This window comes from Lissotriton helveticus, chromosome 10 (genome assembly GCF_964261635.1).
Source record: "Lissotriton helveticus chromosome 10, aLisHel1.1, whole genome shotgun sequence".
NCBI lineage: Eukaryota > Metazoa > Chordata > Amphibia > Caudata > Salamandridae > Lissotriton > Lissotriton helveticus.
The window spans coordinates 889,330,004-889,355,068 of NC_136071.1; the positions used below are offsets into that span (position 1 = coordinate 889,330,004).

The 25,065-nt window shown below is 43.7% G+C and overlaps 1 protein-coding gene across 5 annotated transcripts in view; it reads right to left on the minus strand.

The window, feature by feature from the left end:
- Window positions 1–25,065, minus strand: part of ULK4 (unc-51 like kinase 4) — a 2,246,396-nt gene that overhangs the window by 1,543,427 nt on the left and 677,904 nt on the right. For all 5 annotated transcript variants that reach the window (XM_078663530.1, XM_078663529.1, XM_078663527.1 and 2 more), the window contains one exon: window positions 4,258–4,365. In XM_078663530.1, the coding sequence (XP_078519656.1) occupies window positions 4,258–4,365 (108 nt within the window). The remainder of the gene's footprint in view (window positions 1–4,257; window positions 4,366–25,065) is intronic.

Sequence of the window (25,065 nt, forward strand, 5' to 3'; positions counted from 1 at the left end):
GGTAATCCTAAGGTAAGGAATCTATAACTACAGTCTCTTTCAGATAAAGCCTATAGGCTGATTTTTATTATTATGAAAAGCCATAGACAAGGGTTCCGCTCATGTCGTCACTAAGGCAAGCAGTCAGACATGCAGCAACAAAAATATTCCAAATAAAGTTTGAAGTCCAGGAATAAATCCAAAAGAGCAATTTGTGGACAGCAACATCCATTTGAAGTTGTGGTCATTTCTGCAATAATGAATGGTGAAATATAAACGTATAAAATGTGATGTAGATTTCAGGTAGTTATTAAGATGTACCTGTGAGGAAATCGCATGTTTCATGCAATTAGCAGGTGACTTGGGTGTGAAACTTCGAGAAATCAACGCATGTCCCGCCGTGGAAGAATGATTTGCTTGCCAACATAGAGTTTAACTAAATAATTTGGAGTGTCTGGCTGCCCCAGACAACAAACCTCGTTTACTTGTGAAATTTGAATGCAAAATGTTAGCAGGAATACCCAAATCTTAGCTGCAGAATTTGCCCTTTTGTAGCAATTTTTAAGGACGGCAAGTATGATAATTTAGGAGGTTACCATTCGCTGATAGCTAGGGAGTATGAAATGAGTTTACAGACAGCACTTACTTCGTTGCAATTCTAAAGACATCAAGTTTTGTACAATTACCTTAGAAATCACGCTATATTTAGTGTTTAAGTTTCTCGGACTTGACCCATCTCTGACCGTACAAACTTGTACCCATTTAAACAAGCATTGGCATAGCCAATAGGTCTCGCTTTTGGGACCTTATAAGTATTTAGTTATGCAGCACAATATCCTTGGTGCAATAACATTAACGGTTGCATGGTTAAACACTTATAAGGTCCCAAAGGCGAGACCTATTGGCTATGCCAATGCTGGTCTTCTTTGCTCTGGGGACAAGTATTTTCTTTTTTAATTTCAGCTCCTGATGGATTTTCTTCACACCTGCCGGGCATTTTCTTTTTAAATTTAAGCTCCCATTAACTTTTTAACGCTGTCACCGATGCCCGTTTTCCACTTTTTTTATTGCCACTGTTTATTTTAAAGATTACGGGGGTCAGAAGTTTAGGCAGTTAATCATCTTGCCATACTGCTCATCAACATAACTGCAGGAGGCATACAGAGGGCATATCAGGGGTTGACACTTTCGCAGATAACAAACCCAGAGCTTATCGAGGACAAGAGCTAGGAGGGGTCTAGTGTAAAAGCTGAATTGAAGAAGTCTCCAAAGAATGGAGGAGTCAGTCATGGGGAATCTCCAGTATCATTTATTGGACACCCAGCGTGGGGTCTCAGAGCATTCGTAATGTCGCTGGTGCTCCTAGGCATATCACACTAAATTAAAATTAATTAAATGAATGTGAACTTGGGTAATGTAACTGATGCTAATTGGGAGCAAGGTGAGCGAGTGAAAAGAAGTCAGCAGAGCCGTCCCCGCCTATTGCATTAGATGCGAAAGCATCAGAAAGCAGCCAGGAAGCCAAGTGGAAAAGGAGTAGGTGAGAGGGGGAAGCAGGATGTGGCACTATGGCCAGAGCTGCCCACTTCAGAACTGGAAAACCAAATTTGACTCTCGTCATCGGTTCAATGCCTGTGATCATGGGGAAATCACTTAAAATGAAAGTAAATAAATGAACGTTAACTTGTGTAATGTATTCAGTTGCGCCTCCCCATTGGGAAGTGTCCCTCTGAATGCACTGCCTGATGCCAATTCAGACGAATTTAATCCATGAAATCCAAATTTCAAATACAGGTGTTCAAGCACATCGTTTATTGTAAACGGTATGGATGTAATCTCATTGAATTCAGGAGTTATTCAACAGCTTCCTTAAAGTATAAATCCATAATCAATTAAACAAGTGTGTATTGGCCCCAATGCATTTCGGGCAAATAACCGCCCTTTGTCAGGGGTTTTTCCTAAAACAAAACCAAGATTGGGCGAGTGAGACAACAAAATTCAAAAAAGGGGAATATTGTTCCCATAATATATCATGCGTTACATGCAAGGTGGAATAGTCTCCCTGTGTCTTTAAATGTCCATATGGTGACATGCTGATAGGAAACTATGGACGGTTCAAAAGAATACGGCGCCACCTCCGTGAGAATGTGCAGTGATTAATCAAGGTAAAAGAAGTTGTGCACAGAACGAACCCGTGGATATACCGAGTGTTAATATAACGTGTGCCACACGTTGAATTAGCAGGATGACTTTACATTCATGCGTTATATGTGAATAAATCAATGTCCATACCTAGCTACAACAATGTAAATGTTGAACATTCATACAAGGCTGTGACGATATCTGTGTTCATGCCATGCTCAAGGTGTGCTTTAAAATTGTGAAGCCTTCATTGGCGCTGTCAGCGTTTGATCAGGCAAAGTTTCGGATTTCATGCATACTCTCACACGTTTATGAAAACAGCGTGTGTGCAAGACAAAGGCTAGGTGTAAGTGGCTTTACCTCATGGCGCTCGAATGCATGGCATGCCGCAGTGATAAAATCAACCTGTTGTGCTTCCAACGCAGGTTAGGCTAGTAAAACGAAGACACCCGTAGCTACCGCCATATTAATGAAAGTGTAGGGTGAAAAAAGGTGCTGCCTTCATTATCCCGAGAGACAAATATTTGCCATCTTAAAGTGGTGTTAATGCGTGCAGATGGAGAAATAACATGACTGAAAGCCTATAGCATAGTATGGTAATTTCACTGGTATGTTAAAGTGATAGAAATTGAGGGTAGAGAATAATTAGATTGAAGGGTCCTAAAACAAGGAAGCAAAGCAAACAGCCGGAGAAGAGAGAAAACGGCAGGAATCGAAGTAAAGAGGAGGATGCAAGGAGAGGTACAGAGGGAGTTAGCATAAAAGGAGACACGGCCGGCGGCCGTGAAACTGAAAGTACGGCCGGCCGGCCGTGAATAATTAGGGGATGAGCGCACGCTGAGAAGCTGCCTTTGATGTGGTAATGCGAGGCAGGCAGGCAGGCAGGCGGCTGGTGGCATTGTGCACGCGCTTTTTAGGGCTTGCGCTTGCGCAATGACCTAAAAAGCACATGCACTTCAAGAAATCGCCAGTGGAATCGTGCTTGGGTAAACGCTGTTTAAGCCCCTATAGAGCTTCGCCAGCTATGCGCATGCGCACAGCAGGCGAGCCCTAAAAATGCGCCTCTTGACTTGACAATCAAATATTATCTATTACTGTTCCATGTCAAATAAAGTGTGAAAAATGTAAAGCTGTGTAGCACTCTAGGCACAGTCCTTGCACCTTGAACGGTCTCGGGAAAATATTTCATGATTGTAAGGAGAAAACTATTTTTTACAGCTACATCAACACAATAAAGTGACAGATCCAAAAATGTTTAATACCTTAAGATTTTTACCCAATTACTGAGAATTAATTTTAAAACGGAACACAGGAATGATGGCAACCAAATGTAACATGTTTTCTAGTAATTCTGCATACGGTTCATAGATGTCTACCTTTTCAACAAAATAGACATGTAAGCCACCTAAAGATGAAAAATTTTAAAACTATTAAATAGACTGTTGGAAAAATATTTTAACGTGTATATGTTTTGGGTATTCTAGAACATGGGAAAGTTTGAAAGAAACTCTGTTTTGGTGCAGTGTATAGGACAAGACACTTCTTTCAGCACGACATTATAGAGACAATTCTGAGAAAATAAAAATAAATCATATTCTGCCTATTTGTAAGATTCAGCAAACGGAAGGTATTATTCCCAAATACCATCACTAGAACCAGTCACATAATTGTGACCGAAAATTGCTCAAATTTCAAATAGTGTACTAATGGGGCTGGGGTGAATGACTGTATACGTTAAGAGTTAAAGGCCTATGGTCATGAAGAGCAAGTGACCGGATAAAGTGATACATCTTGCCACAAACAAAAGGTGAATGTTTACACATGTAGTAATCCAGCTCATATGCACAGCGGTGTTGACTATCCTAAGCAAAGTGCCATTTTGTCCTCATCCACAGTTTTATAGGTGCCACATGTGGTGCTCAGACGGGCAGTCTGATGCGCATATTTGAAGATGGTGCACTACACGGACTGCTGCTTTGGACTAGCTTGCTCGTGAATGAGTCCAATTCATATGTCAACAAAATGTCATGCATCTGCTCTTGGATATCTGACACTACTGTAACACATGCAATCATAATATTTTGCAAATTGATAACAGCGTTTTCATAAGTAGAACAGTTGAAATATTACTCTTACCTGTGTAGAAGTAAGGTACAGAAGCTCCCCTAAGGCAGGCAAAAGGCACTGCTTTAATTTGCTGTTTCGGAAGTTTTCTCTGATTAATTCAGTTAATACAGTAACAACCTGAAAACGACATGTAAATTAAAGTGCTCAGAAATTGTGTTTCGACAGATTCATAAAATCTTAATTCCAATAATATTTTCGTCTTTACCGAGTCAATAGTGCCTCCTTCTCTTTTGTCTATAACTTCATCTCCTTCAAAAGTGAATAACAGCTGCTCCTATCTCAAAATGATTACATGCATTTCTAAATCCGACTCCTTTTACTTTTTCCAAACAGTGTAATAACATGTATGCAATGGTAAAAACAACATACTTATGATTCTGATCTTTCATGTATGAATAAAACATTTCTTAAAAAGATCACAATTAAAAACATGAAAAAACTAAGAAAATAGATAAATCAGCGGTGATGTCATAAATGATGTCACAGAACATGTCATGAGTGATGCAATATGTGAGGTTCGAAGTAGTGCATGGCGGGGGCATAAGTAATAGTTGGCGCTGCTAACTATAATTGGTGAATTTCTGTGTTTTTCTTCAGTTCAAAACGTTAATGTTGTCGGGGGCGTGGCTTACGCGCCGCTGTGGAATGGCGGACTGCGCTTGAGCTCTGGAGGGTCGAGGGCCGTCAGGAAGATTTGCGGTCTTTCAGTGAGGATTTCTTTGGCCACATTTGGTGCTGGCGACGTCGGAATATGCCGTGACCAGGCTGCGGGACCTTTCATGTTCCGGCTCTTCGGTCTGCGGTGCTGTTTGAAGTCCTGCTTATCTCCTCTGCATCGACGGGCGGCGCCATTTTCTGTGTTTGTGGCGTCGCTCCCGTTTCTATCGTCCTGGATGACAATGGAGATACCTTCACCGACGCTCTGGTGATGTTTTTTATTCATTTATTTTTATTTTTTTTGCTCATAGTTTTGGTGTACATTCTTAAATTATGCTAAACGCCCTACTCAGCAACATTTCTATGAGGCAATGGTTCAAGTCTTCTAATATTATTAACCTGCAACATTCTTTTTTCTTGTTACATGACGGAGTTCTGGGGTGCTAATGACGCTATTTCTGTGACTTGGATTAATCAGTATATTTTTTCCTACAGTGCTGAGTGCCTGTTGTACGTCCTTTTGCTCCCAACTGCCGCCATTTTGTGCTCTGTGAGAGGGGATGATTTCTTTACCTCACGTCTGGCGTTGTACAGTTGCTGCATGGTTTGGAGAGTGAGTTTCTAATTAAGGCCCGGCCACTCAACCATTGAAGTTTACTACTGGTCATTGGTATTTTCATTGAATCACTGGTCAGGCTACATTACTCCCGTGGCTCTGGTCCTATTTTGGCATATACTCTCTGTGTTTCACAGTGTCTACGTCTTTTGGGAGTGACATTTTCTTGTTTCCTATCCCATCAGTCCTGCTGTGTTTCACCATTTTGGAGTATTCCAGTGTCCTTCAGAGGGCATTGATGGCTGAGACCATGGGCGTCTCTCCTAAATCAAGGATTCGAAAGGCGCTCTTAAACGCTCCAAACAAACCTCTCCTACTCTGGAACTCACTCAGAAGGAGGCTGGCACCACATTAGATACTATTTTATCTCGATTGAATGCTGTTCATGACATTGCGCAGTCAACTAAGACTAACACAGACTTACTCCAAGTTGAGGTAGCGGCTATTAGGAGTGATTTTAAATCTTTATTACTGAGACTCTCGGCTGCTGAATCTCGCATAAGTGGTGTGGAGGATACTGCGCAACAGCATTCGAGATCCATGCAGCAGATGGAACGTTCTATGGCAGCGCTGAGGAGAGATCTTACGGAGCAAGAGGATTGTAATCGTCAAAGTAATCTTCGTATTTTTGGTTTACCCGAGGATGCAGAAAAGTCAGCGCCCTCTTTGTTGGATTTTCTTTATCAATGGCTAGCTTCTACTCTTCAAATTTCTTACCAGAAAGATTTTGAAATTGAACGCGCACATCGAGTTCCTTCCTATCGTCCAAGATCCTCACCTCATCCTAGAGCTGTGATTTTTAAACCCCTGCGGCATCAACAATCTGAACAAATTCTAGCTCACATGAGGAAGATTAAGTCGGTTACATGGGACGGTCATAGGATCTCGATTTCCCAAGACTTTGCAAGAGATACTGTTATCAGACGAAAAGGTTTCCTTAACCTACGTCGAAGACTTCTGGATATGAACATTCCGTTTTCCTTCGCTGGTCCATCAAGATTTCGCATAACCTTTAAAGGTCGTACTCAAATCTTTTATGAGCCAGTGGATCTCTCAACCTTTTTGGATAATCAGATGGAGTCCCAGATGGATGCTGCACCTTCTCCTGGTTCCTCTGGTTCATGATTTTCGCTAATATGTTTGTTCTTCTGGTACTCTCTTTGTTTTGCAAGAGTAGATAGTTGATACTTATCGTCTTTTTGGCTATTGTTATGCTTATTACCATGTCTTGTCATTCTTTTTGCTTTACAGGATTTGTGTTTTTGTTTTTCTGTTCTTCTCTCTTTTTCTTGGTCCGTGTGACCTTGTCTTGTCGCTGCTGCTGTGGTTGTTTGGTCCTGCTCCTATTCTTCTAGGGTCGTCTCATGTCTCCTACCTTCATATATCTTTCTTTTACTTCCTTGCTTACCTCTGTTCTCTTCTTTCTTAGCTTATATGTTATACAAGTTTTGGATCTCTCTACCTTTCTCCTCTTATTAATTCTGTTTTGCTTTTTATGGTTACTACTCTATGTTTGTTTGCTCTGTTGGTTATATGTTGTGCTATTTTTATAAATCGTAAGTTGTTGCCTCTTTGGTACCTTGTATTTAGTATTCAATGTTGTGATCTTTCATTGCATTTTTTGTGCTCTATTTTATTGAATTACTATTTCTTCTGTCTTACTTATTGTTCATGGATTGCAGCGTTAGCTCGTAAGGTTTTGTATGCATGCTTTTGATGAATTTCTATTTAATAATTTATTATCTCTTATCGTTATCAGTTTCACATGATGGTATTTATGCGGTTATCCTTTCCATAGTGTTTTTTGTGTTGTTACTTCTTTCTGCTTATCTATTTATTGATTACTGTTGACTGATTATATCAATTATTCTTCTAGTGGTTTCTTCTGATATATTTCTTGCCCTTGTTGCTTCTTTGATACCTTGTATCTTACTCTTAATATTTTGATCTTTTATTCGCTCTTTTTGTGCTCTACTATATTGTATTACTATTTCTTCTGTTTTAATTATTGTTCATGGATTACACTGTTTGCTTAGCTTCAGATCGTAAGGTTTTTATGCACGTTTTTGATGAACTCCTATTTAATATTTTAATATTTTACATATTTCTTATTGTTATAAGTTACGCTGATGTATTTATACTGTTATCCTCTACATAGTGATTTTCTGTGTTGATAGTTCTTTCCGCGTATCTACTTCTTGCTTGCTGTTGCCTGATTATATTAATTACTCTTCTACTGGTTCACTCTGATAATTTTCTATTTATTGCCCTTTGTGGCCCCTTCTAATATACACTTAGTTTCGCTTCTATAATAGGTTGTTATCCTTTCTTTTTAGCTTTTCTGATTCAATCTAAACTTTTCTCTCAATCTTATTTTGTTGATGGCTCTTTGGCTCTCCCTTCCATGCTCTCCCTCATATGGATTGGGTCTCTTTTAGACCTCCCCTGGTGGGTTTCTTTTTTCTGTTTTTTCTGTCTCTTTTTTCTGATCTTCTCTCTTTTCTTTTCTTTCCTTTTCTCTTTTTCTTTTCCTCTTCTTCTCCTCTTTCTTCCTCTTTCTCTTCTTGGATCCTCGGGCAGTGCTTTTTTGTTGGGTTGATAGCTGTTGGTCTTTTGTGAGTGTTTTGTTTGGTGTTTCGCTCCCTCCATCATGTTTCTGGCTCGTACCTTGTTTCTGTGTTAGACTGTGTCTGGTTTGAATGTGGTATCCCTTAATGTTAAGGGATTAAATCATCCGGTTAAGAGGGCTAAGGTTCTTGATTATTGTAAATCTCTGTCTTCGGATTTAGTGTTCTTACAAGAAACAAAGGTCTCCTATAAAGAAGCGTTGTTATTGCGGAAAGAGTGGGTTCTTGATGTTATGTGTTCGGATGCCCTTGGCAAGAAGAATGGGGTCATAACACCGATCTCTAAAAAATCTGGGTTGTCAGTCATTTCTGCTGAGCATGACTCTGAGGGACGTTGGTTGTTATCTCGATTGTCTAATGGCTCTGCTGATCTTTATGTTTTGAACATTTATGCCCCAAATGCTGATCCTTCTTTTTGGCAAAAGATAGTTAAAAAATTAGCTCTTACTCCACATAATGGTAATTTGATCGTTGGTGGTGACTTTAATTTACCACTTGATCCAGTGTCGGATAGAAATTCGGCTTTCTCTTTCCGCCCTCCTAGATCTCATAAACAACTGTTAAATATGTGCTCTTCTGCAAATCTCCAAGATATTTGGCGTCTCCATACCCTACAGGTAGTGATTTTTCCTTCTTTCCCCCCCTCATTCTAGCTTTTCCCGTATTGACTATCTCCTAGTTCATTCGTCTTTAGTGCAGCACTCATCTTCTCCGTACATTCATCCTATTCTTATCTCTGATCATGCGGCTGTTTCTTTTTCTCTCCTAAATCTTGCTCCTAAGAGTAAACCTTCCTCATGGAGACTTAATACGGAAGTTCTCCATGACGTTGTTCAAGTTCAGAATATACAAGATGAGATTGAACATTTCTTTTCTGATAATGAATGCTCAGTTAGTTCTCCGGTGGTTTTATGTGATGCTTTTAAGTGTACACTCCGGGAACACATTATTAAAGTTATGGCGAAAAGAAATGCTGACATCAAAAGGGAACTCGCGGAGTTAGCAGATAGTATTAAACAACAGGAGCTTTCTTTTCGACGTACTAATGATAAACAATTGTTGCAATCCATTAAAAATTTGAAATATTCCTACAACACTATCGTTACCAAGAAAGCTCATATTGGGGTTCAGGCCCAGAAATCCAAACGGTTACTCCTGAAGAATCGGGCTGGTAAGATCATAGCCGCAACTTTGAAATTTCAAGAGTCCAGCTTTAAATCCTCTCAAATCTCTTCTATTACTGACAGATCTGGTATTAAAAAATTTCAGACTAAGGAAATTCTTGAGGTGTTTCGGGATTTTTACAGTTCCCTCTATACCCCCACTAATCAGTCGTCGTTTGAAGCTTGCCAGGAATTTTTAAAAACTATTCCTCTTAAGTCTGTCTCTATAGCGGATGGAGAGAAATTGGGTGGCCCCATCACATCTGCTGAAATTATACATGCTATCAAGTCTACTCGGTCTGGTAAAGCCCCTGGGCCGGATGGTTTTCCCATCATGCTTTACAAGACCTTTCTCCCTTCTATGGTTCCTCGTCTTAAAGCTGTTTTTGATGTGTTTATTCACGAGAGCGCGGTTTCTGGTACTGCGGCAGATGCTACTATTGTAGTAATTCCAAAAGACGGGAAAGATGTCTCAGACCCTAAAAACTTTCGCCCTATTTCCCTTCTTAATATGGAGGCTAAAATCTTTGCTAAGATTCTTGCCAAGCGGTTAGAATCTTATATTCCTTCTTTAGTTTATTCCTCTCAGACGGGGTTCGTGAAGGGTAGACTTGCTAGAGATAATATCCGTACCTTCTGTCATATTCTAGGTACCGCTAAGTGGTCTACACTTCCAGCTGCTGCTCTAGCCTTAGATGCCGAGAAGGCTTTTGATAAGGTATCTTGGCCTATTCTCCATGCTGTTCTTCGTGCACATAATCTTGGTGACTCTTTTGTTAACATGGTTATGTCCTTATATGCCCACCCGAGAGCTAATATCCGTGTCAATGGGGCTACTTCTGAGTTTTTCAGTCTTCGTCTAGGTACCCGTCAAGGCTGCCCCTTGTCCTCGCTTTTTTTTTTATTAGCTATTGATCCTCTTCTTAGACTAATTGATCTCCATCCAGATATCAAAGGGTTTACTTTTGGTCCGCATCGCATAAAAACAGTGGCTTACGCGGATGATGTTCTTATTTTTTCGGATGATATTGTTTCAGCTATTCCCGCGCTTACAGATATTATTGCTCGTTTTTCTAAGGTCTCTGGTTATACGCTTAACAGAGACAAGACTGAGATGTTCCCCCTGAATGCTTACTGTTTCCCTGCGCATATGGGTACTGCTGGCTTTAAGTGGCAATCTAAACATCTCAAATATCTAGGGATTTGGTTTTGTGGTACTCTCTATGATACGGTGGCATATAATGAGGCGCAAACTCTTCTCAAAGTTCGTCATCTTTTAGATACATGGTCCCCTAAACATATCTCTTGGTGGGGTCTTATCCAAACTCTAAAAATGATGATTACTCCTATTATTAACTTTGTTTCTTCTATGCTTCCGGTAAAATTGTCTTCTTCCTTTTTTCGTGAAATTGACTCCATTACTTTATGAGATGGGTGGTTGTAATTTTCCTGATTGAGAGAGATACCAGGTGGCTTTTTTAGCTTCCCAAGGTGCTTTGTGGTTTTCCTCGACTCCTGTTCACACGCCTTCTTGGGTGTTTATTGAGCAGCATCTCTCATTTCCCTTACCACTTTCTTCCTTTTTAACCACATCCACTTTATCTATTCCTTTTTCCCGCTCAATTATCTTAGATACTATTGCAGCGGTTCAGTCTGTGGATAAGAAAGTGGCTACCCCGATTCATAAATCGAGGTGGTCTTCTTTATGGCGTAATCCTAGATTAATCTTTGTTATTGATCCTGCGTTGATCCCTTACTGGACTTCTAAAGGAGTGACTTTAGTTCGTCATTTGTATGACTCCAATAATGATCCGTTGCCCTTTTCCTCTTAGCTAGACAGTTCTCGCTCTCCAATTTAGACTTCTAGACTTCTATACTTTTCTAAAAATTAAAGTAGCTCTTGCTAAAGTACGCCTGGAGCCCAATTCTCCTACTGTTATGTTATTTTCTTTGTGGCGTCGATCTGGTCATGTGGCTTCAAAAATTTATAAATTTCTGTCTTCTACTTCATCTGCCTTACATACTGTTACCCGACAAAAATTGTTACTTCATTTTGATAGGGACCTTACTGACCATATTTCGCCGGAAACCTGGCAGTTGATTGGGAAATTTTCTCTCCGTGATAAGATCGCCCCTTCTTTAACCCAATCTAAAAAAAAATTTCTCTCAACCTTCTCCATTGGACTCCTGTGCGTTTGCATTCGCTAAACTTGAAGAATGATAATCTCTGTTGGAGCTGTGGTCTGGCTACTGGCGATTATCTGCATATCTTTTTTACCTGTTCTCTCTTACAACCCTTCTGGGATCTCATTAGTAAACATCTTATATTAATTTTTAATACTGAGTTTCAGCTTTCCTTCCCCATGGTCCTATTGGGCCTTTTAGCTTCCCGAGTGCCTTTGCTTTTGGATACCTTAGATTTGCAAATGCTTGATCTTTTATTGAAAGTTGCTGTTAAGGTAATTCTTATGGAATGGAAATCTTTTTCTTCCGTATCATATCATACATGGTGGGCATGGGTTTCTTTTTTACGAAGCGCACACATTTCAGTTGATGTGACTCATCTTACCCCTACTATTTCTAGTAATGTTTGGAAAGCTCTGGACGCTTGTATGGATTTGGCCTCGAAGGGTTTGGTTGACCAGTATCCTTTTGTGTCATCTACTTGATTGCTGTTTGTTGTCTGTGTAGTGTGTGTTTGTAGTACTGCAGTGGATCCTTCCGTTTCTCTTTTTCCTTATTCTTGCTGTCTCCTTTTCTACTTTCTTTCTTCTGTCTTCTTTTCTTTTTTCTTTCTTTTTACTTCTTCCATTCATAATAGTGATACAGTTTACGGATATTTTGGTTCACTGATATTTCCCTTATGGGTTTCCTATATTTTACCTTTATATTGTTTGCGGGAATTATTTGTAATTGATTCAATCATAAGTACTGTGCCTATCGATTTTGATTGTATCACTATGTATTGTATTTATCTATTTCTTATACTTTTTAAAATGTAATAAACTTATTGAACAAAAAAAAAACGTTAATGTTGTCACTGACATATTCCCCTAACTGTAACATTACTTTAAGCTTTGTTTTTTTCATTGAATTTCTGAGGTGTTTTTTTTAAAAACAAAAACAGATCTTTTTATCACACCTAACTATTTTAATTTTTTATTATGCTTTATTAGAAGAACAAAGATTACAGAAAACAAAATAACGTTACTTTAACCTTAGTTTTTTTTCAGGTAATTTCAAGGTTTTGTTTTTTTAACTTTAAGTAATATTGTATTACCTTACCTAAAGTCCAACACCCACCACGCATGGCCGGACTGTGGTAAACCCCCCACAGGCAGCCAACACAATACTGCCCATGGCCTTTGGCGAGTTTTGTAGGTTTGAGAAGTGACGCTGTACTCTTGGAGCAGTAAGTAAAAGGCAGTTTCTCCACACCCATTTAGAATGAGATTGAGTATTTGGGGTCTCGAGTCTGGTGACAAGCACTATTATATCCTGTAACAAGGATTTCTCATACATATCAGGAGAGTCCACTGTATGAGGGGAATGTAGGAGGTGAGGAGTGTTGTGTCCTGTCGGCCTTACTGTATATGATTTCAAGATTTGAAATTGAGTCAGTTTCACTCACCTACTTGATAATGCACATAATTGTTCCTATAGTGCAGTTAAATAAACTCTGTATATAAACAGAGTAGAGTGATAGAGAGAAGTTGGACAAGAGCACAGTTCCTTTCTCTTCATGTATACAGACAAACTTCTATGACAAATTGGTATAAACAACAGAGAAGGTTCTATACATGTTTACGACAGACTGGTATGATCAACAGAGAGGATTATAAACATGAGATAAGAGTAACAATTTTTGCGATATAAGTAACAAGGGTGTATCTTATTCTAAAGAGTGTGACTAGAAAGAAGAATCTACTCCCTTTGATCGAATGTGACCTAATAAAAACATCAATTAGGCAAGTTAGATCAAAAACCCACTCACATCTGTAGCCATATATTACAGCAGAATAAGGAATTTCCATGTTGCTGTACATATGAGGTAAGGGTGGCCTACATGGCATTTCACTTCACACAGCGTGTGCATGCTTCGTTATGATCACGGAATGAATTGGTGGAGTCATCCTCACCTCAAAGTTCCCTGAGATGACCTGATTATGTACAGCAAGAGTTACTGAATAACAGTATTATTCAAGTAACAAGTTCTTCTTGTTTGGTATTCTACAGATTTCCTAAATATATGCAAGTAGGAGAGCCTAATGCCTCCCTTTGTTCACTATTCTCTTAGAACTAGACGAATATAGGCAGGGAGGGCTGGGTGCCCTGAAGAAGGCTGAGTGACCTAGCAGGCATGTTATAAAGTCGTCCAAAACATTTTGGCAGAATGAGGAAGCAGGAGATATTGGACTCCCATTTTACATCCGTGGTTTAGGTTTTAATCATGGTATCAATACCCAATAAACAAAAATTTTCAGGGTATAACCATAACCATTTTTAAAGTTAACTGGACCACCAGAACTGTCCAGAAAAGCTAATATTCTAGAGCTCTCATAAAGGGTTGAGCCCATCCTGGTGTCATTCTCCTAACAAGGTGAGAAGAACACTGATGTGTCTTCCACATTTTTGGTGTATTAGTGTGTTACATGGAAGGACGTACGGAAGACTAATGTAACCTCTCATACTCCCTTCTTTGTGTTAGTACTCCTGTTTTCTGTTAGTTAATCATAGGACCTGAGCTTCCACCATATCATTTCATTAAATGAAAGAGACATTTCTTCTTCAGGTTAAAATCAAACTACCATATAGATTTGGAGTCTGGTTGAGTTCCAATTCACCATATCCTGTCAGTGATCTGAGAGTACTGCTTCATTTTAAACAATAATCACACCACTGCCAGTTAAAACAACAAAACATGGTCAGTCTAGTATTACAACCATCTCAATTATTAACGTAAGAATGAGATTCACTGCTTACCATGGTTCATTTAAGGTTGGTGTACTGCAGTGAATTACTGGGAAAATAATTTCTCAAAACCAATTAGCCAAGTGGTTATCAGCAGGCCTGCACAACCAGATACATTTAAAGACATCAAGCAAATCTAACCTCAAGAACGGATTCAAATGGAACAATAACAAGCTGAAGAACATGAACACAGTACACAGTATCCTAAAACGCAAATGGAGATAACCACTGCATTAGAAAAACAAAATTATACTACACCATTAGAACAGAGCTCGCAAAGCGACAATCAGAACTACGGAAATACACCACTGCACCACACACATAATGAAAGAAGATTGCCCATTTAAAGTACTACACAAGATTCCGGCAGAGTTCTATAATCCAGTGTGGTACATCTCAGACATACTACACAATCTCAGACCTTCTAAGACAAAATCTCCAAAGAGCTCATTTCAAAAACTGAGAAGCTAATGACAAAGTGGCTAAACCCTCTTCTTCCTAGTGACAGGACCCCCCCCCCCAAAGATAGACAACATTGATCAACCATCACCTGCAATCTTCTACACGTTCTCTGATAAAGAATTCTGCAATGTTACCAAGGCAAGCTGGCCATTGAGTTTGCCAGAGGACCCGTATTCCCAAAAATCTTAAACACTATTCTCTAGCAACCTGAGACGGGGCAGCAGCAATAGCACAGTAAATAATTATTTGGAACTGCAATCCTTCAGCTCCTAGCTGAAGACCTACTACATCAGATCACTTGAAAATTCTTAGCCCAACTAAAACACAAAACTACATACCAATATCAAATTTCCTATGTCTGAGTAAATTTATGAAAGAGTGGACTTTGCCCAACTCTCCAAATTCACAGAGAGAAATAACCTGATGTTCGATCAATAATCTGGATTCCAACCAGGCAGAGGAACAAAGTCACCCATTACATCTATATGTGGCAACCTAAAACTTAGTGGGGATAAGAGTGGAATGGCTGCACTATTGCTACAGGATTTGCCAGCAGCTTTAGACACAGTTCACCGCCAAACGTTGTTACTCAAACTTCGACATACTGGCACATGCAAGAACACTCTGAAATGTATCACCTCCTATCTTGAAAACTTACAAAGGCTGGTATTCTTGCTACCTGCACACCAGCACATCACATTCTGTACTGCGGTTTCCCATAAGGATCCGTAAGATTTCCTCTTCTATTCAATATTTGCTTACTCCGTCTATCAGAGCCGATCAATTTCTTCAATTTTACATATTGCAACTATGCCTCTGAAACCCAAAACATTTTTTTAAAATGGTTAATCCAAAAGACCTCTACACGTCAAAACTTGATGACTCTCTCCACACCATAGATGCATAAGCACCTAAAAGAACAATTGTTACTTACCTGTAAACGGTGGTTCTCCAGTATTGGTGTCTTTCATAGATTCAAATGCTTGAATATTCCCCGTCGTCGAAGTGGGAGCCCCAAGGTAAATACAATAGCAATAAAATCAATAATATATGTATATAAAAACATAATTACATACATTCCAAAACCATAAATACTTATAAGTACCAAGGTTAGCATTAACACATAGGAATACATTAGAAGAAAAAAAGAACACTTTTATAGCATATCCATGTCATTAGGTTAGTCCAAACTACAGTCAATCAGGCGCAAGCACCCCTCTAGAAACTTTTCCTCAGAGGCTCAGGCCCTCAGATTTTCGTAGCGTTACAAAAGGGGATGGTGATGGACGGAGCATCTGAACCAATCAAACACTCACACCCAGTCAAGAGATCTGGGTTTAATCCATTACCGTTCTTTAGCCCACTCTGCCACCCCAGTTCAGACATGGCCATATACAAATCAGTCTGACCCTGTGCCTCATGGGAACAGTCCAGCCCAAACTGCCAAGCCATGCCTTCCCTGTACCGGAAACAAGCTTCCGAGGACCAGTTTCTGGCTTTACAGCCGTCTTCAGCCAGGCTTGCTTGAATCCAGTGGCAAAGGGAGCAAGGGACTCTTGTCTGAGCATACCCTGCCAACTTATGGCGAACAAAGCAGTACAAAAGGGGGTGGTGATGGATGGAGCATCTGAACCAATCAAACACTCACACCCAGTCAAGAGATCTGGGTTTAATCCATCACCGTTCTTTGGCCCACTCTGCCACCCCAGTTAAGACATGGCCATATGCAAATCAGTCTGACCCTGTGCCTCATGGGAACAGTCCAGCCCGAACTCCCAAGCCATGCCTTCCCTGGACCGGAAACAAGCTTCCTAGGACCAGTTTCTGGCATTACAGCCATCATCAGCCAGGCTTGCTTGAATCCAGTGGCAAAGTGAGCAAGGGACTCACGTCTGAGCATACCCTGCCAACTTATGGCGAACAAAGCAGTACAAAAGGGGGTGGTGATGGACGGAGCATCTGAACCAATCAAACACTCACACCCAGTCAAGAGATCTGGGTTTAATCCATCACCGTTCTTTAGCCCACTCTGCCACCCCAGTTCAGACATGGCCATATGCAAATCAGTCTGACCCTGTGCCTCATGGGAACAGTCCAGCCCGAACTGCCAAGCCATGCCTTCCCTGGACCGGAAACAAGCTTCCTAGGACCAGTTTCTGGCATTACAGCCATCATCAGCCAGGCTTGCTTGAATCCAGTGGCAAAGTGAGCAAGGGACTCACGTCTGAGCATACCCTGCCAACTTATGGCGAACAAAGCAGTACAAAAGGGGGTGGTGATGGACGGATCATCTGAACCAATCAAACACTCACACCCAGTGTCAAGAGATCTGGGTTTAATCCATCACCGTTCTTTAGCCCACTCTGCCACCCCAGTTCAGACATGGCCATATGCAAATCAGTCTGACCCTGTGCCTCATGGGAACAGTCCAGCCCGAACTGCCAAGCCATGACTTCCCTGGACCGGACACAAGCTTCCTAGGACCAGTTTCTGGCACTACGGCCGTCTTCAGCCAGGCTTGCTTGAATCCAGTGGCAAAGTGAGCAAGGGACTCACGTCTGAGCATACCCTGCCAACTTATGGCGAACAAAGCGGTACAAAAGGGGGTGGTGATGGACGGAGCATCTGAACCAATCAAACACTCACACCCAGTCAAGAGATCTGGGTTTAATTCATCACCATTCTTTAGCCCACTCTGCCACCCCAGTTCAGACATGGCCATATGCAAATCAGTCTGACCCTGTGCCTCATGGGAACAGTCCAGCCCGAACTGCCAAGCCATGACTTCCCTGGACCGGACACAAGCTTCCTAGGACCAGTTTCTGGCACTACGGCCGTCTTCAGCCAGGCTTGCTTGAATCCAGTGGCAAAGTGAGCAAGGGACTCACGTCTGAGCATACCCTGCCAACTTATGTCGAACAAAGCGGTACAAAAGGGGGTGGTGATGGACGGAGCATCTGAACCAATCAAACACTCACACCCAGTCAAGAGATCTGGGTTTAATCCATCACCATTCTTTAGCCCACTCTGCCACCCCAGTTCAGACATGGCCATATGCAAATCAAGCCATGCCTTCCCTGGACCGGAAACAAGCTTTCTAGAACCGGTTTCTGGCATTACAGCCGTCTTCAGCCAGGCTTGCTTGAATCCAGTGGCAAAGTGAGCAAGGGACTCACGTCTGAGCATACCCTGCCAACTGTCCATCCCCAGCCCCTTTTGTACCACTTTGTTTGCCATAAGTTGGCAGGGAAACTGGTCCTCGGATGCTTGTTTCCGGTCCAGGGAAGGCATGGCTTAGCAGTTCGGGCTGGACTGTTGCCATGAGGCACAGGGTCAGACTGATTTGCATATGGCCATGTCTGAACTGGGGTGGCAGAGTGGGCTAAAGAATGGTGATGGATTAAACCCAGATCTCTTGACTGGGTGTGAGTGTTTGATTGGTTCAGATGCTCCGTCCATCACCACCCCCTTTTGTACCACTTTGTTTGCCATAAGTTGGCAGGGTATGCTCTGACGTGAGTCCCTTGCTCACTTTGCCACTGGATTCAAGCAAGCCGGGCTGAAGACGGCTGAAATGCCAGAAACCGGTCCTCGGAAGCTTGTTTCCGGTCCAGGGAAGGCATGGCTTAGCAGTTAGGGCTGGACTGTTGCCATGAGGCACAGGGTCAGACTAATTTGCATATGGCCATGTCTGAACTGGGGTGGCAGAGTGGGCTAAAGAACGGTGATGGATTAAACCCAGATCTCTTGACTGGGTGTGAGTGTTTGATTGGTTCAGATGCTCCGTCCATCACCACCCCCTTTTGTACCACTTTGTTTGCCATAAGTTGGCAGGGTATGCTCAGACGTGAGTCCCTTGCTCACTTTGCCACTGGATTCAAGCAAGCCGGGCTGAAGACGGCTGAAATGCCGGAAACCGGTCCTCGGAAGCTTGTTTCCGGTCCAGGGAAGGCATGGCTTAGTAGTTCGGGCTGGACTGTTCCCATGAGGCACAGAGTCAGACTGATTTGCATATGGCCATGTCTGAACTGGGGTGGCAGAGTGGGCTAAAGAACGGTGATGGATTAAACCCAGATCTTTTGACTGGGTGTGAGTGTTTGATTGGTTCAGATGCTCCGTCCATCACCACCCCCTTTTGTACCACTTTGCTTGCCATAAGTTGGCAGGGTATGCTCAGACGTGAGTCCCTTGCTCACTTTACCACTGGATTCAAGCAAGCCGGGCTGAAGACGGCTTAAATGCCAGAAACCGGTCCTCGGAAGCTTGTTTCCGGTCCAGGGAAGGCATGGCTTAGCAGTTCGGGCTGGACTGTTCCCATGAGGCACAGGGTCAGACTGATTTGCATATGGCCATGTCTGAACTGGGGTGGCAGAGTGGGCTAAAGAACGGTGATGGATTAAACCCAGATCTGTTGACTGGGTGTGAGTGTTTGATTGGTTCAGATGCTCCGTCCATCACCACCCCCTTTTGTACCTCAGATTTTCGTAGCACAAGAGTGACAAAACAGTCTAGAAGGAGAAGCGAGCCTCTGAGGGGAGGTGGGTGGGTCACATGTGAATCTATGAAAGACACCAATACTGGAGAACCACCGTTTACAGGTAAGTAATAATTGTTCTTCTCCAGTATTAGGGTGTCTTTCATAGATTCACATGCTTGAATAGAATAGTGAGCAGTAATAGCTGGCCGCAAGACAAAATAGCAGTGCATTAGCATGAAAATGCAATGAAAGGACATAAAGCTGCCAGACAGATAATAGTAGAAACCATACAGGCGGAGGGAAGGAAAGAGGCTCACCTTATTTAAAAAGATTATGAAGCCCCGCTTGGCCCACTGCTGTATCAGCTTCGTTGATCGTCTCAAGGCAGTAGTGCTTTGTGAAAGTGTGGCTGCTCGACATATTTGGTGAATCGGCACACCAGCATACAGGGCAGTAGAGGATGACATCGCCCTGGTGGAATGAGCTCTCACTGTAGATTGAAGAGGCTTGCCGGCCTTCTGATGACAGAATGAAATTCCTGAGAAAATCCAATGTGCAATAGTTGCCTTGGTAACAGAACGCCCCTTGCGCATGCATCCGTAAGCAACGAACAGTTGATCAGACCTACGAAAGGGCGCTGTCCTGTCGATGTAGAATTTAAGGCATTTTTTAACGTCCAATGAAGGCAAACGTTTCTCCGCTGGAGATTGGGGATTAGCGAAGAAAGTATTTAAGAATGCTGGTTCATTGAGGTGAAAATCAGTTGGCACCTTAGGCATGAATGCCGGGTTGGTGCGAAGTACAACACAGTCCGATTTGAATTGAAGGAAAGGAGGCTGAATGGTAAAGGTGTGGATATCACTCACGTGACGTGAGGAGGTCAAAGCAAGAAGAAGGGCCACCTTCCAGGTCAAAAATTTCAAATCCGCTTTGTGGATGGGCTCAAAAGGCGCCTTCATCAATTGCACCAAAACAACATTGAGATGCCAGGTAGGAGGAGGACGCCGAATGGGCGTGAACATCCTGAACAGCCCCTTAAAAAACTGACGAATGACTCTGGAAGTGTAGAGAGAGGAAGACCATCCTGTCGAAAATGAGATATTGCCGCTAGGAAGACCTTCAAAGTGGAGTGGGAAAGTTCTGATTGAGGTAACTGCAGAAAGAACGGCAGAAGCTGAGCAGGAGAGGAGTGCACGGGATGGATGTTGGCAGATGCACACCAGTGACAGAACATTTTCCACTTTAGCTTGTAAGTCTTTACTGTGGGCGGAGCTCTCGCATTGGCAAGAACGTCTCTGCATGCTGGCGAAATATTCAAGTGGGCAGATTCAAGGTGCTCAGGTTTCAGGCCGATAATTTGAGAGAGAAGGGGTCCGGATGACAGATCTGACCCTTGTCCATTGTGAGGAGATCCGCTCGAGGACGAAGGAGGATGGGTTCGCACTGTGAGAGAAGCAGCATTTCCGAGAACCACGCTTGTCGAGGCCATCTGGGAGCGATCAGGAGAATGTGGCACGGCTGTCTCCGCATTTTCCACAACACTCGAGGAATCGGCGGAAAGGCGTAGGAGAATAGATTGCACCAGTCCATCAAAAGGGCATTCCCGCATGACCCTTGATGGGGAAGCCATCTTGCATAAGACTAGCATTTCCGGTTCACAGGGCTCGCAAAAAGATCCATGTCTGGGCGACCCCACAGCCGAAAGATGAAGTCCAGAGTCGGCTGATGCAACTCCCACTCGTGGGTCGAGGACGCGGACCTGCTGAGGGAATTCGCTAGGATGTTGGAGATGCCTGGTAGGTGAACCGCTGTCCGGGTAATTTGGCGATGGAGTGCCCAGTCCCAGATTCTCTGTGCCAGCTGAGAAAGGAGCGGTGACTTGGTGTCGCCCTGTTTGTTTACATAGTGCATACTGGTGGTATTGTCGGTTTGAATGAGCACTGATTCTCCCTGGAGTAGAAGTTGGAAAGACTTGAGTGCCAGGAAAATGGCCATTAAATCCAGTCTGTTCATGTGCCAGGAACGTTGAGACAGGGTCCACTTGCCCTTTATGGATAGCTCCTGAAGATGTGCGCCCCAGCCTTCCTGGGAGGCATCCGTGGTAAGGACGAGCTCCGGAGCAATGGTTAAGAAAGAAGTACCGGCAGCGATGTTTGACGGTTGAGCCCACCAGTGGAGTGCGGACCTCATCCGAGCGGTCACCAGGACCAGATCGTTGAAAGAGCCGGTGACCTGACGCCACTGTTTGTCCAGTTCCGCTTGAATTGGGCGACTCTTGAGCCTGCAATTTGGGATCAGGAAGATGCAGGAGGACGCCATCCCAAAAAAGGACTTCAATACATGAACTGAAACGGACCCTTTTGAACGGATGAGAGCCACTAGGCGTAGAATCCGCAGCTGACGCTCGTGAGACACTAATGCCTTCGCCAGCGAAGTATTCAGAGTGGCGCCTAGAAAGTTCCTGCAGGGAGCTGGATCGACCTGAGACTTCTCTGTGTTGATGGAGAGACCGAGGGTGTGAAATAGAGTCTGACAGAATTAAGTCTCCAGAGATGCCTGATGGCGATATTGCGACTTGATAAGACAGTCATCCAGGTAGGGAAAGATTTGAACGCCCTTCAAACGCAGATATGCCACCACCGGGGCCAGGACTTTCGTGAAGACGCGAGGGGCAGAGCGAAGGCCGAAAGGACGAACCTTGAATTGAAAGTCTCTGCGTCCTACCCGGAAGCGCAAGTACTTTCGGTGTTTTGAAGTATCGGCACGTGGAAATAAGCGTCTTGGAGATCGATGGTGGTCATGAAATCGTCCTTCGAGAGAAGGCAGAGAATTTCCGCGAATGTGAGCATGCTGAAGGATTGGCACTTCAGCTACTTGTTTAAGGCTCTTAAGTCGAGGATCGGATGCCGTTTGCCGGACTTCTTGAGGACGAGGAAAAACCAGAAATAGAATCCCATCCCCTTCTGAGACTTGGGAAGCACTTCGATGGCACCTTTCTGAATCATGAGTCAAATTTGTTGAAAGAGCTCTTTGAGGTGAGCCGGAGGTGGACCAGTTGGAGGAGTGTTTGGAGGGAACTTGACAAACTCCAAAGCATGGCCTTTTGATACAATGTCCAGCACCTAACGGTCCGAGGTGATTGAAGACCAATTGGAAAAGAAAAGGGAGATTCGACCTCCAACTTTTGCTTAGCGCACTCCCTGGCAGCGCTCTGTTACAGGCAGTTCCTGAGGATTTTAAACTTCCCGTTTTGCATCTTGTTTATTACTTTGTTAGCGCACACTATTTTCCCCTGATTTTAGAATTACCTGGCCCCGCTTACCTCCACGCTGCCACCCTTACTTGCACCATAATAGCGGAAGCACCGCATTTCGCGGGTCCCTCGCCAGTGTCTCGACGGCGGCCATATTGCTTGAGGGGTGAGTCTTAGCGCGGTCTAGTCCTCACTTAGGAGGCGCGACCACTTAAACTGGAGGCAAATCTTAGGCGCGCTCTCACTTTTGCTTAGCGCACTCCCTGGCAGCGCTCTGTTACAGGCAGTTCCTGAGGATTTTAAACTTCCCGTTTTGCATCTTGTTTATTACTTTGTTAGCGCACACTATTTTCCCCTGATTTTAGAATTACCTGGCCCCGCTTACCTCCACGCTGCCACCCTTACTTGCACCATAATAGCGGAAGCACCGCATTTCGCGGGTCCCTCGCCAGTGTCTCGACGGCGGCCATATTGCTTGAGGGGTGAGTCTTAGCGCGGTCTAGTCCTCACTTAGGAGGCGCGACCACTTAAACTGGAGGCAAATCTTAGGCGCGCTCTCACTTTTGCTTAGCGCACTCCCTGGCAGCGCTCTGTTACAGGCAGTTCCTGAGGATTTTAAACTTCCCGTTTTGCATCTTGTTTATTACTTTGTTAGCGCACACTATTTTCCCCTGATTTTAGAATTACCTGGCCCCGCTTACCTCCACGCTGCCACCCTTACTTGCACCATAATAGCGGAAGCACCGCATTTCGCGGGTCCCTCGCCAGTGTCTCGACGGCGGCCATATTGCTTGAGGGGTGAGTCTTAGCGCGGTCTAGTCCTCACTTAGGAGGCGCGACCACTTAAACTGGAGGCAAATCTTAGGCGCGCTCTCACTTTTGCTTAGCGCACTCCCTGGCAGCGCTCTGTTACAGGCAGTTCCTGAGGATTTTAAACTTCCCGTTTTGCATCTTGTTTATTACTTTGTTAGCGCACTCTATTTTCCCCTGATTTTAGAATTACCTGGCCCCGCTTACCTCCACGCTGCCACCCTTACTTGCACCATAATAGCGGAAGCACCGCATTTCGCGGGTCCCTCGCCAGTGTCTCGACGGCGGCCATATTGCTTGAGGGGTGAGTCTTAGCGCGGTCTAGTCCTCACTTAGGAGGCGCGACCACTTAAACTGGAGGCAAATCTTAGGCGCGCTCTCACTTTTGCTTAGCGCACTCCCTGGCAGCGCTCTGTTACAGGCAGTTCCTGAGGATTTTAAACTTCCCGTTTTGCATCTTGTTTATTACTTTGTTAGCGCACACTATTTTCCCCTGATTTTAGAATTACCTGGCCCCGCTTACCTCCACGCTGCCACCCTTACTTGCACCATAATAGCGGAAGCACCGCATTTCGCGGGTCCCTCGCCAGTGTCTCGACGGCGGCCATATTGCTTGAGGGGTGAGTCTTAGCGCGGTCTAGTCCTCACTTAGGAGGCGCGACCATTTAAACTGGAGCCATGCTTACGCGCAGCGTAATCGCGCAGCAGGATCGCCGGACTTCCGCCGGAGTTACGCCTGAGTTCAGCCCGTCTGCGCCCGTCCGCGCTGAGGACGGGCTGCAGGCCGGGCTGGACTCGGCTGCTACCCCTCTTTCCCCCTCCGATCCTAGCAGACAATACTCGAGGGTTAACCTCCTTTCACTTAAACCGCGCTTGCTGTCTTGTGCTCATCGTTTTTCACCAGAAGGGATTTTATATGCCCGATGTTGCCGGGCCTGTCTCTCCTCTTTTAATTTTGTTTCCAACGATCCGCCCACGTTCTTGCCCCTTCCTACCTGTCCACCCACCTCTCTAAGAAATGGCTTTCTCATTAATGCGCGCTCACTGGTCAAGCACAATGTGGCTTTTCATGACTTCGTTGATGCTCGTCAACCGGATTGGGTGTTCATTACTGAGACTTGGACATCTGACACCTCTGGCCATGACTTACTGATGGCCATTCCTGATGGCTATTCTCTGCACAGGCAGGATAGATTGCTCCGCAGAGGTGGAGGGATTGCTATTCTTGTGAGATCCTCTCTCCCATGTAGCATTAAGCCTCTATCCGGGCCCCAAGATCGCTTTGAAGCCTTCTATTTCTGTATTGCCTGTGCCCCTTCGGCATCTTTTACAGGGATCTTGATATATAGGCCTCCTGGCCTTAGATCGGGCTTCCCTGCGGACCTACTGAGAATCCTGGAACCCTATTTTGGTAAGCCGTGTCTTACCATCTTGGGCGACTTAAATTTCCATCTTGAGGACACCAATTCAAAAGACACTACATCTCTGGTCGAGTCACTTGGAGCTTGTGATCTTAAACAACATGTGAGCAGTCCTACTCATACGGCTGGTCATATATTGGATGGGGTGTTTTCCAACGATCCTAGATTATCGACTGGCCTTCCTCTTCCACTGGTCTGGACTGACCATTTTGCCGTCCCGTTGCAATTTATTCTTCCTGCCCCGAGTTTTGCCAATCTGACGACTTCCTCTCATACACTCAGGAGAAACTTGAGGAATGTTACGGACAAAGCTCTTGTTCCCTTTGTCTCTTCTACTCACTCTCTTGCTGGTAAGGATGC